This window comes from Diachasmimorpha longicaudata, chromosome 13, assembly GCF_034640455.1.
Source record: "Diachasmimorpha longicaudata isolate KC_UGA_2023 chromosome 13, iyDiaLong2, whole genome shotgun sequence".
Taxonomy (NCBI): domain Eukaryota; kingdom Metazoa; phylum Arthropoda; class Insecta; order Hymenoptera; family Braconidae; genus Diachasmimorpha; species Diachasmimorpha longicaudata.
This window is the reverse complement of record NC_087237.1, coordinates 928,478-941,083: the sequence shown is the minus strand read 5'-3', so window position 1 is coordinate 941,083 and position 12,606 is coordinate 928,478. Positions and strand designations below refer to the sequence as shown.

The following is a 12,606-nucleotide window of genomic DNA, read 5'->3' as shown; positions in this document are numbered from 1 at the left end:
CTTTAATTTCTTTCCAATGTCATTCCAACAGACTGACAACGATAATCCAATTGATCTCGATAATTTCATTTTATTCATTTCTGAGTTGGTAATCTTTTGGGGGAGTTTTATCGCTCGATTGAACGAGCCATTGATTTTCGTGAGAATTTGAATTTCGAACGGATTTTCTAATGTTTAAATAACATTTTATATATTATTTATTCGTGGTTATTTGCACCATGACATGAAATTGAAATTCAAGTGAATCATAATTTTATTTTTAACGATCCAATGCTTGAAAATATATCCGTTATTTATTCAACTCGAAAATTCAACTGGCGAGGATTCAAACTAGACATGGTTATTTTATAAATTTTTTAAACAAATTTTTTGTGTGAATTATAATGAATTTAAACCGCATCCGTCGACGAACGTCAATTTATTCAATTTTTCGCGCGTCCAATGATTTTCCAATATTTTCGTTTCTCGCCATAATTCCTTTCAATTAATTTCCACATTTGACAACTCCCCTGAGAATATGATTGTTCATTCCATGTCGCTATTATTAATGTTAAATTTCGCATTTTCGATGAGCATTTGAATTTTCGAATGGTCATCAAATGTTAATGCTCTCGGTGGAAATCAACTGAATAACGGTTTCGCTTCCCTGAATTGTTTTAACCGCGATTGTTTTTAGTTTCACTGTTGTTCTACGAAAAAGTTATGCCTCTCCCCCCACCGCTGTATTCCGATACACACTGATCAATTGCACAAACCAGTGAAACCAGAGAAATGGAGAACGAGTGAGACACATTGCCTGTGACGAGATCATTTTTGCCGATCAATGATACATCGGTTATTCTGGTTATTTACATAGCGAAATAATTGGTTGCGATTGTGATCACTGCTGTTGTGTGCCACGAAAATGGCTGAACAATTATGTATGCGGTAACGGAAATTTTACGGACGTTCGTATTTATCACACACTGTGACATTCGCTATGACAATTTGATTAAGAAATTTGTTTCATTTGATTTGCTGTGCCATTTCACTTGAATGTGTTTTGAAGTTGTCCCAGAATTTTTTGAATATAAATTTATCACTTGAATTCGTATTCCGGTACTCTTGCGATATGAAAAATCGATAGAGCGGGAATGGAAGGGAGGAGTTTTGGGTTGAATCGGGATTCAATTTGGAGAATTGAATAGTGTAGCAGGTAATGTTTAATCTGCGGATAAGAGTTGTCTTCTACATCCTTTATTCTGATCTTGTATCATTTGGGCCAATTTTTTGTTATATCCGTGGAGGGACTAAAAAATTAATTAGATGAGTTATTCATACAATTTATTTTTCCTTTGATAAAAACTCGAGGCAAAACCTCTGACAATAATAAAATTCATCTTCGAAACAATAAAAATTTATGTCGAATATCTACAGAAGTTTCAGAACCGAATTTGTTTTCTACAAATTCCTTGAAAAAATAGGGAATGCCTTAGAAAAAGCCGTAAAATTTCCAAGAAAATTTTGTACAGAAAATAATTTTTGATAATAATGGCAATTTTGGTCATTTTTTACAACAATTGAGAAATGGGAAGGGAAACAAGATCAGTCCCTTTGACTATTGGTTATGTAAGGGTTCTTAAATGATTCAGACATGTGAGGTCATAGGGTTAAATTGTATATATATTTAAAAAATAATAAAATAAAGACATAATAGGTTTATCTACTAAAGGTTTGACATTTTTAACGCGGTTATAATTATCGGACGACTTCTCATCACCTCGGTCAGTACCCAACTGACTGTTCTCTTAGAAACAGCCTCTGGTCCAAATCTACAACGTCAGAGATGACATGTGGGCAGTCCTGAAAACAATACTTCCATTCATCTACACACTGCACACCCATACATCCTTGCAACCTCAAATTTCTCTTTTCTTGTCATTTCACGCTGCAATTACTTTTTAACAAAATATCTCAAAATCTAGGCACGATAGCAAAATTTTCATTAAGAACTTTTTTATAGAGCAAATTACGTCCTACAATAAATGTCTTGACCAAAATTTCGGTATCTCTCTCAGACTCGGAGATATCGTTCAAAAACACCACTCAGACACAAATCACCTTATCTCGTTTCCCTATTTCACTACCGAATTATTTTCCTTTCGATTGATAATTAAGAAAATTTGAATTGATAATTACTTCAATAATAACAAATATCTGCATAATCCAATCACCTGATTTGGAACCTGACCCAATAATTTCACTTCAGCCCCGAATTCACTCGTCGCGTTTCCCACCCCCCTCCGTCGAATCGACCCCCGCATTCGATTTAATTCCCCGATTGCTGAATAGAATTCAGACGCCAATTCATTCTTCATTCCTAGTGAACTCCAGTCATGGAGTAAGAGTGAGTAACGCCGTAAGGCATTTCATGAAATTATGTTTTCTCGTACTTTATGATCCTCAAAAGCCATAGAGTCGAGGTGGACTCCAGTGGAGTGGGGTTAACGGTACGAGGAGGGTGAATAGTCGAGAAATACAGGCCAACATCGAGCCAAGTTGTTTGGGTACATATTCTTTTGTGGTGGAATGCAATTTATCCCGAGTACATGGCGTCATATCTCGAGTAATTTTTTCTTCAACCCCCGACTGAATTTCTTTGTTTGGGGGGATGGAATTCACTTCTCTGTTATCTTATTCCCCTTCTTCTCTCGGGAATCGGCCGGGAATTTTTTTTATATTCATATTATTAAGAACCGAGGAGGATATCAAAGCAGTGGTACATCAAAGGCGGGCGGGGGAGAACCCGGCCATTTCAGCTCTGAATTTTTCCGTGAAGAATTCTCCAGTTCGGTGTTTGCTTCTCGCTTATCATACGACATCGTGAAAATGTCTGGCGCGTGACACACAGTGGAAAGCAGTTATTCCCTCCTGCGTTATCGTTACCCTCAGCAAAACCTCCTGTCAACTCTCACCATCAACCCACTCACCGAATCTGTAAAGCACGCAGCAGCACGAGCCAACGCCCTACAACCCCCTTTATCCCCTTACCCCTCCCCCCTCCGCCCCCGCAGTTCTCTAGCTACAGGATTTCCCGAGGTACTGGAGATAAGAAGTCGATAGCATCTCTCACGAGGCAAGCACAACGAACAAGCCAAAACTCAAAGTTATTCGAGGTTTACTCTAAAACTGCAGAATCGTCAGGAGTCGTCTCACTGTTCTCAACGAAAAAGTGGTGGAAAACCCCTGCCCCAACTACTTTATCGCACCGCTGTCTTAATAATCTGCTTGACAGTCACTTCGAAACTTCAATGGAAAAATAGGATTTATCATGATAAAATTGGGTGAATTTAATTCACAAAGTTTTGACGCTGTGTTTTATCTCGTCAGCAATGAGATATTGTTTCTATTGTTTCAGAAATCGTTGGGGTTCGTTGGTAAATGAATTTTTTTTATTTGTTCGTCAGGGTTTTGGGGACGTGATCTTGTTGTATTAAAGATTCCTAAAATGGAATGAGTGAATGTGGAGGAAGAATATTTCAGTTCAATCATTATAATTATGATTTTTCTACAATTTTATGAATTTAATGAAATTTCATTTTTTCTCCCAAAAATACGCAAGAAGAATCCGAAAAAACAATTTTTTTTTCAGTTTTCCCCAATAAAAGATCAATTTTTATGATTGGGAGTAGTTTTTCGTCTGAAACTTGGCGACACGTCAATGAAGAAATATAGAAATTCCAACTAAATTCGATGATTGAAGACCCCCTGAATGAACTAAATGAATAAATTAATTCATTAAATTAATTCAATCAATCTAATTAATCTCATCAAAACACAACATTCCCCACCCCCCTCTTCACCATTTCAAAATATTCTCTCCAAACTCATCAGGAATATTTCTGCGAAACGATATCTTCCAAATCGCCAATGAATTGAAAATTGTTCCTTCAATTTTTTCACAAAACAAACCTGAATATTTCGTTTGTATCGAAATTCCCGTGCTATAATCTCCCTACACCCATAAGCCATATCAATCCCCTTTCGATGACACGAGGTACACCAAAATGATTTTATTACTGACATGACGACGAAAGCCCACGGGGTGTTGGTAAATTCTCGACACTGGGAGCGATACCACCGTTCAAACGGAATGGATGGGATGACGAATGACGTGACGATTTTGGGGAGTGAGAGAGACCAGATTGCCAACTACCCACTCATCACATCCCAGGTAGGAAATGCCAATGTCCACGAAACGGGCCAGGTCTGGCACGAGACTGGCTTGCCAGATCTGGGCCACCAAGCTTGGCCCGAGGCATGGCCAGACCGGCAAAGAGCATGGCTTGCCAGGCTTGGGTCACTAAGCTTGGCCCGTGGTATGGCCAGACTGGCAAAGAGCACGGTTTGCCGGGCTTGGGCAACCACGCTTGACCCGAGGTATGGCCAGACTGGTAAAGAGCATGGCTTGCCAGGCTTGGGTCACCAAGCTTGCCCCGAGACATGGCCAGGCAGACAAGGGGCATGGTTTGCCAGGCTTGGGTCCCATATGGAACAGCATTCCAAAAATTGAATTCTCATGGGGAATGTTTTTGCAAACTCCCCATTGCAGACACCTAACAACCATGAGAGGAGTTCATGAGATTCCAGGTGAATTCATTTATTTGGGAATCGCCTCGGGACTCAGAAAAATAATTTCAACTCAAATTTATCGAGAAAACGACATTTCTCTTCTGGTTCATATTGACGGTATGCAGGTATACCGGAATGCTAAGAAGGAAATTTGGCCAATTTCAATAAAAATACAGCATCCAAATTACACTACCAAACCCTTTGCTGCCGCGATTTATTGTGGGGATGGGAAACCATTATCAGCCACAGAATTCATGACTGATTTTGTTGAAGAGGCCAATGAACTCCAAGAAAATGGTTTGCGCATTGATGACAAGGTTTTTGAGGTGAAAATTGTAGCAATAGTGGCTGATTCGCCAGCTCGAGCATTCATTTGCTGCCACAAAGCTCCTGGAGCCTTCTATGCCTGTGGAAGGTGTTTCACCAAGGGCATTACAGTAGGTTGTGGAAGACGAGGAAAACGCATATATCCAGTGACCAATGCAAATTTACGCACTAAAGTATCCTACGAGACGCGAGTTCAACCAGAACATCATTATGAAGGTTCTGTGTCCCCGCTGCTCTCTTTGGATAGATTCGATCTGACAAAACAAGTGCCATTAGATTTAATGCATTTATTCTATTCTGGTAATATGAAATGGCTGCTGGATAAATGGCTAACGAGAAGTTCAGCCCAGAGGATCAAATTAGCTGATGTTCGTCGGCTTGATGGTATTATGAGGTCATTAAAAGCCGATATCCCTATTGAATTTCAAAGGAAAGAATTTGATGTGAATAATATCTCAAGATGGAAAGCATCACAATTCAAGTTTTTCCTTAATTATTGTGGTATCGTCGTGTTACAAGATTTCTTACCGAAACCTTTACGTTGTCATTTCTCATTATTTGTCTTTGCTAGCAGAATTTTAAACAGTAAGGAATTCGTTAAGGATTTGAGTGAATATGCTGGATCTCTGCTAAAAATTTGTTTCGAGACGTTACCTGATGTTTATAATGATGAAGGGGCTCAAGTTCTCAGTTGGCATAGTATCATCCACGTTGCTAATGATGCCCAATACTTTAAAATTCCTCTGAATGAGCTCTCAGCGTTTTGGGGAGAGAGTTACATTGGTTTATTTAAAAAACTCGTTCATTCTTCGATAAAACCACTCACACAAATTATCAACAGACTAACTGAGATGGAGTCTGGAGGAACCATGGTAATTAATCAGAAACACATACTGAGTGATTGGGTTATCGCGAGAAAGCCTACAACGATGATAATTGATGGGGAAATTCATTTAACATCAAATATGATCAACATCAATGGTCTAACCTTGACGACAAGTCATCCAAATAACGTGGTACTCCTAGATATTGAGAAAGTTTTCGTAATTTCACAAATTCTCGTTAAATCAGGAAAATCCAAAATTTGTGATGATCTTACTGGTATATATATTTTCGGACACCAGGAAAGTAGTAGGGAAGAGGCGTTTAGTTATCCAGACTTTTCCAGTCGAGTAGGAATATTCTACATTAAGTCCTGGGCAGCTGAAATGACATGTAAGAAGGCACACAAAATTAAACACAAATGTGCTTTATTAAATGTAACTGGACGACAATACGCCATATCCCTCCTCCACTAGAAAATAACGTAAAAATTGTTCGCATTGTGAAATGCAGTTTTTTTTTGGTAAGAGGGTATATGAATGAGGGTATATGTTTTAGTTGAACTCGTGATTAAAATTGTGGAAGAAACAAACAATTTTATGTTTTAAATCAACAATCGACATGAAAATCCGATCATCGAGGTCGTTAGAAAATTTCAATAGTGGAGTCGTTACATGCAAGTGGGACATAAATCGGTTAGATCTGGCGTCCGTGTACATAACCTTTCATAATTGCTCGTATCATCCGTTTATCGGGCTTTTTGTCTCAAATTCGGATTTCACCAACTAAGTTGACGGTAAATTACAAGAAGTGAGAATTTAATGTGAATTAAATGTGTGTTAAGTGTTTGACAGATATTTGTGATATAATCGTTTTGAAGGAATAGTGGCGCTAAAAAAGAAGCATCAGTGGGGTGATGACAAAAAACCGTTCAAAACACATGGAAATAGAAACGCAATTTTTTCTGTTAAATAATAAGCTATATGCATCATTCTGCAAAGTTATCAGTTTATATGAAACTACTCGAAAACACCAGGTTCAATTGTACGAATCGTGATTTTTTTTCATAACCTAAAATGTCGGAAACCTCACATCCATCTCGCGATCCAAAAAATCTCAGCGAACCATTCGCAGTCATCGAATTTCTCGAGAAAAACGAAAAAGGGCTACCATGCATTGATTTGGTGCCGAAAAAATGGTTTAATAGTGCAGAAGAAGACACCTGTAAATTCCCACCGACAACTGAATATCATCTACTTGACGACTACTTGGAAAAATTGCACTCGCCCAAGGACTCTTGGCAAAGTTATCCATTTTGCTTCATCACCGGAGCAGGTACAAAAATTGAAATGACTCCACTTATAACTTGATGAATTGCTCGATGGGTTCATTTCAATATTAAAGGATCATATGTTGATTGTGTTCAGCTGATTTGGATCAGGGTCGCAGAAGATTAAAAAAGGCCCAAGTAACTCTCAACTGTGAGACAACCGATGGTGAAAATGATCGAAAGGGGGGGAGGTCCGAAACTTCCTCGAAAGCAAAAATTTCAGCAAAACCCTTAACTGCATCAAAGTCTCAACTAAACAACATCTTTAGTACTAAAATCCCGATTCCACCTAGAAATCAAACTCCAAAGTCTGGTAAGTCCTGTTAATATGAAGTAAAAGTCAATTATCAACAATTATAACCACTCTTAACCCCAATTATTCATCCCCAATTTATTCAACTCTCGTATTTAACATCAAAAGACCCATCGTTCCCTAAATTGGGAATTAGATTGACCGAATTTTTGAAATCTTTTACAAAATAAATATTAATTATGTATCTGTGCAGTCATTACATGTGTATTTGTCTCGAAACATCGTTTTAAGAGAGAATCGCATTGAATGATTTTATAAGAAAATTTTTATTATGTTGTGGTCGAAAAATATTAGGTTATTTTTTTTTATTGCAATTCTTTACTCATCAAAAAATTGAGTCGCTAACAGAAATCACTACGTGCGAACAAGATAAAGTGGAAAATTTATGATTTACACTTGATATGATTGTTTATACATAAAAGCATTGGAATGTTGAGGGGACGAGAAACGTTCCATTTTTCCCCACCATCTCTTATGTAGGAAAGCATTATAATTCTGTTGTGAAGAGGTAAATCAAAGTGAACATCTACGGAAAATGGTAAAATTTTGATAGAAACCTTTTTTGTAGGAGCGATAGGTTCTACAAAAAAAATATTTTTTCAAATGCATGCATTCTTTCCCCACTTTGAAATAGCTATAAAAAACAAAGGCTGGAGACAACTTACGTTGTGTTACTACTTCACTACAAACTTGTAAAATTTCGTAGGTATACAAGCAAAACCAAAGACAAGATTTCAAAGCATTTACCAGAGTGGATCTGACTCTGAAGACGAAAATCATGATTGTCTTATAGCTAATCCTGAGGAGATTCGAGCCTCAAAGGCTCAAAATAATTCTGGCTTTTTGCAAATGTCGAGTAAATCGCGATCTGTACCAACAGGTAATAAATCAATTTTGAGGTAATATGGGACTGTAGCACGTAATTCTAAGTTCGTGTTAATTAAATGATCCGGTCAGGGATAAATCATCATTTTCAATAATTTCCAGGTGCATGTTTATCATTTAAACAGCGGTCAAGGAAGAATATTACTTTGCTTAAAGACGTCGAAACTGATGAATCTGAGAGCAATGATTCCTCCGATGGAATTCTGCAGTCACCTACAAAATCGATGGACTCAGCGAGAAATACAAGAAAAGAACTTCATTTGACACCTCCTTCACCACTAGTCCATAACGCTTCAGGTAAAATCGGCTCGGATATTCCATGACCAATCATCGGCCAAGTTCCTCCCGCATGAAAAAATTTATATTTATAAATATTTGAAAATGGTCCAATTTATATTTTGAACATTCTTTACAAAATTCGGAACTTATATAGAATTAGATTATATTATATATTTTTGGTGGGGGCTTGGGTAGTTTTTTTTTCATCTGATGCTGCTACCCATCAATTTATATCGTTTGGTCCTCCTTTAATTTCATAAGGTAACCGAAAAAGGCGTGCATCGTCTACTACACGCGCTGAAGACGGATTGAATTCGATTGTGAGCCCAGGAACTCCAAAAACTTCACGATCAATGATGGTACCCCCTGCTAAGATGCCAAAAATGCTGGGACCACAAAACCAGTTGTCATCTAGTCATTATGCTGATAATGAACGTCGAATCCTGAACTCCCTTCGAGATTACTTTGATCAGCAATTAGATGAAAAGCTCGAAAATTTAAGACGCAGGATGGCTTACGATTTAAAGCAGTCTATGAATGAGCTCAAGACCACAATCATTGGCACTAATCTAGCCCCAGCTTCTGGTCCTAGCTTGCTTGAAATACAGAAGCAGATGTCTACGCCACTACTATTTGAAATGGATGATAAGTTCCAGGAATACGAAGCGATATTGACAACGGACCCAAATCTCGTAGAAACACTGGTAATATATCTGAAATTGATCGTTTTTCTTCTTTTTTATGTAAAATCAATAAATTGGGCGGTGACACATGCACTGGGTTCGTTTTCTGGTGATGAAAAAATCTTTCATCACCGGGACTCAAGTCTACGTCACTGGAACGCTTTGGTTATAGAACCAACCCGCTGGCGATGAGCCCAAAGATGTCTTCTCATGTTCATAAATTCAAAAAAATTTCCCTTCTTTTATTTTTAGCGATTATTCATGAGAGTTTTGATAAGCAATAAAAAAGAGATGAAAATATGTGTTTCCACTATCCTATCTGCGGTTCTGAGGAAGACAGTGTCACTGCACTATTCTGGTTACGGAAAGGAAGCTGGCGGAAAGAAAAAGAAAAATTTTTATAACACTACAGTATGCAAAGTACTGATTGATGTGATAATTGAGGTAATAGGATCCAGCACTGATGAGAAGAAGATAATGTCAGAAGTAAGTACTTGGTTGTCACGTTCTGGCGATCGAGAGGGTGGGCGTAAGGAACGACAACGCGGGTCAAGTCATCATAACGAGAATAATTCAGTTTGTTCCTTTGATACCAATCGATAATACTTCATTTTTCCGGGATAAATGGAATTGTAAAATCACTGTGTTAATATGACTCCATTAGTTCATTTTCGTAATTGTATTAGTTGTGATATTCTTGATAAAAGGTACGATTAATAGGAAAAGTTTATATTATCAATATATTTTTATCGCGAGGCGTTTCATTGGGCAGAATATATATTAATATATGAATATTGTTTAGTATTCGGCTGTCATTGAAGTATTAATTATATTTATTATATTTCTCCTGGCGAGGTCGGAAATCCAGAAGATGGAAATAACAATTGGAAAATGTGATGTATCTTAGCATAATAAAGTATTTTCTATGTCATTTCCTCATAAGTTAGATCACGGGAATAAATATCCGTTGTTGGTTCAGGGATTAAATATTATGTCCAAAAGTTTAAAGGGAAAAATAATAAGTGGATTTTTAATTTTTAAGAAAAATTCTAATGAAAGTAATTTCAGCCATTGAGAGCTGTTTTCAGTATTTGGTGATTCAAGTCAAATAATATTTATAAGGTTGAAGTTTCACAATCGGACTGCGTCCATATTCCCCAAAGATTTCAAATTTAAGGGTTGAAATTAATTAGTTATATGTAATCCTATCCAAGACTTTTTTATATTTCTAAGTTTGTTTGAAAGAGTGAATATAATAAGCAATATTATATAGAACTAGCACACAATCAATGCAACTAAATATCATTCTGTGTTCCGGAGTTGCAGATGGAGAAGACATTATTGTAAAAAAAGGACGTCTTTCCGAGATGAAAAAATAATTCTTATCAGGATAATTCGTATCAGCAATTGTCTATGGATATAAGAATTAATTCTTATCATCCATAGCGGAATAAATTATCCATAATATTGCTATTATAATGACTGTTTTCATGCTTGAATTGAAGCACGATAATTTATCAATTCTAAACTACTAATTTAAAAAATAACATTGGTGCGTTATTTTGTTGGATATTTTGTTAATACAATCTTCGAATTCTGAAGACTGACTGCTAATATTATTAGATTGTAAGAGAGAGTTTATTAAGACTTAATATGGTATGTCGTATTAAATTTCGGATTCAAATGATCTACGTAGATTATTTATTTTAAAAGCGGATGAAAATAATCCACAAAAGATTTTTCTACAATTTATACCTGCAATCATTTTTTTGAGTTTTCATATTCTGTTCGCGGAAAAATCTCATAGTTGTGATTATCTTTCATGAAAATTGGAGATACAAACACTGCATATCTTTAACTGTTCAACCAAAATCGGATGAAAACATGTACTATGTCGATAGGAGGAAAAAAGTTTTTGATTGGCTGAGTTTTTTTGTCAATAGATTTAATAAATTTAAATATAAGTTTTGTCACATAATAAAACTGTTTTCTGTATAATGTTGAAGGTAATAAATACATGTCTGCTTATCAGATATACCGTTCATATATTTATTGGTGATTCTGAACCCAATACAGGCAACGGTTGGAGCCTGGCCACAGCTCTGGTCGTAAATCTGGGCCAATTTCGGGCCGAATGGTCAGCCCAGAATGCGGCCAAAGTTCGGCAATAGGTCTGGGCCAATTTCGGGCCGAATGGTAAGCCCAGAGTGCGGCCAAAGTTCGGCAACAGGCCTGGGCCAATTTCGGGCCGAATGGTAAGCCCAGAGTGCGGCCAAAGTACGGCGACCGAAGTCTGGCCAAAGTTCGGTCCCAGGCCTGGCCCCGTGTTATCATCCCAGGGTCTAGCCAAGTTCGGCGCGAGTTTGGCTGGAGCCCGGGTGCCGAGCTACGGCAGCTCGGCGGCCGTGCTTGTACCAAGGTTGGCCCATTCGTTTTTTCCTACCTGGGATAACCATCGAAGAGAAGTGGGATAAAGAGAATCCCGTGGATATAGGAAGCCAGGGTGAAAATGCACCCGATATAGATGAATTTGAATGCTGAAGGGGGAGAGAGAGTTGACAGTGCGATCAAAATACAGTTACCCACCAATTGCGGACGGAAGGCTTTCATTTTACTCGATTTCCGTTTGAAAATCCGAGGATATTACGCGAGAACACTCCACATTCAGTCTCACCTCTCACCCCGTAACGATAGAGTGCCATTCTTGAAAATTTAATTTCCTAGAAAATAAGAGACGTCAATTTACCTCGACCTCTTTCAGTCAACACGGCCAACAGAGAAAAATTAATGAGTTTGAAGGAGCAATTTTATTAGTCTAATAAACCTGTTTGCCTTCCGACTGGGATTATTTGTTCACTTATGCAGGTCAAACAGTTCGAAATGAGAGCAAATGTATGAGGACGGGGGGGGGGAGTGAGGAGGAGGGAGTGGAAAAAAGGTCTATTGAATTAATAATAAAAAAAAAAAGGAATTAATTTCTGTAATTGAAGTTTACAGTGAGGGGTTTGGAGAGTCAGTAACTGGTAACATCTGCGTCGAGGTATCGTTACGTTTGTCCATATTAGTTCATCCCAACGGTATTATTGCTCAACGGGGGTGATGGAGAGACGGGGGAGTGCTATATCCTCATCAAAAACAGACGCTACGAGCGCACGTGTAATTGCACTCATCAAAATCACGGTGAGGAGAGGGTAAAGAATGGACGTGGAAAATATAAGCGAGTCTAACTCAGCGTGTGGAATAACATTTAGGCTTCGTTTGACTTTATAATTTGTCCCTGAATGCTGTAGCAGTTGTTGATATCGTTCGGGGTGGAAGGTGTGGGTTCACGGATTTTAGGTCTCTTTGTTCGTACT

At 37.8% G+C, this 12,606-nt stretch overlaps 1 protein-coding gene across 2 annotated transcripts; it reads left to right on the top strand.

The window, feature by feature from the left end:
• Positions 1-5,398: 5,398 nt before the first annotated feature.
• Positions 5,399-11,683, top strand: LOC135168320 (uncharacterized). Of its 2 annotated transcripts, XM_064132354.1 has the most exons (6): positions 5,399-7,095; positions 7,188-7,403; positions 8,110-8,283; positions 8,391-8,585; positions 8,829-9,271; positions 9,503-11,683. In XM_064132354.1, exons 1-6 carry the CDS (start codon positions 6,837-6,839, stop codon positions 9,851-9,853), a joined length of 1,638 nt encoding a protein of 545 aa, XP_063988424.1. In that variant the 5' UTR covers positions 5,399-6,836; the 3' UTR covers positions 9,854-11,683. The 2 variants fall into 2 exon arrangements, with proteins under 2 accessions (XP_063988424.1, XP_063988425.1); XM_064132355.1 differs by lacking the exon at positions 8,110-8,283 and having other exon boundaries at positions 5,906-7,095; positions 9,503-11,682.
• Positions 11,684-12,606: the final 923 nt, after the last annotated feature.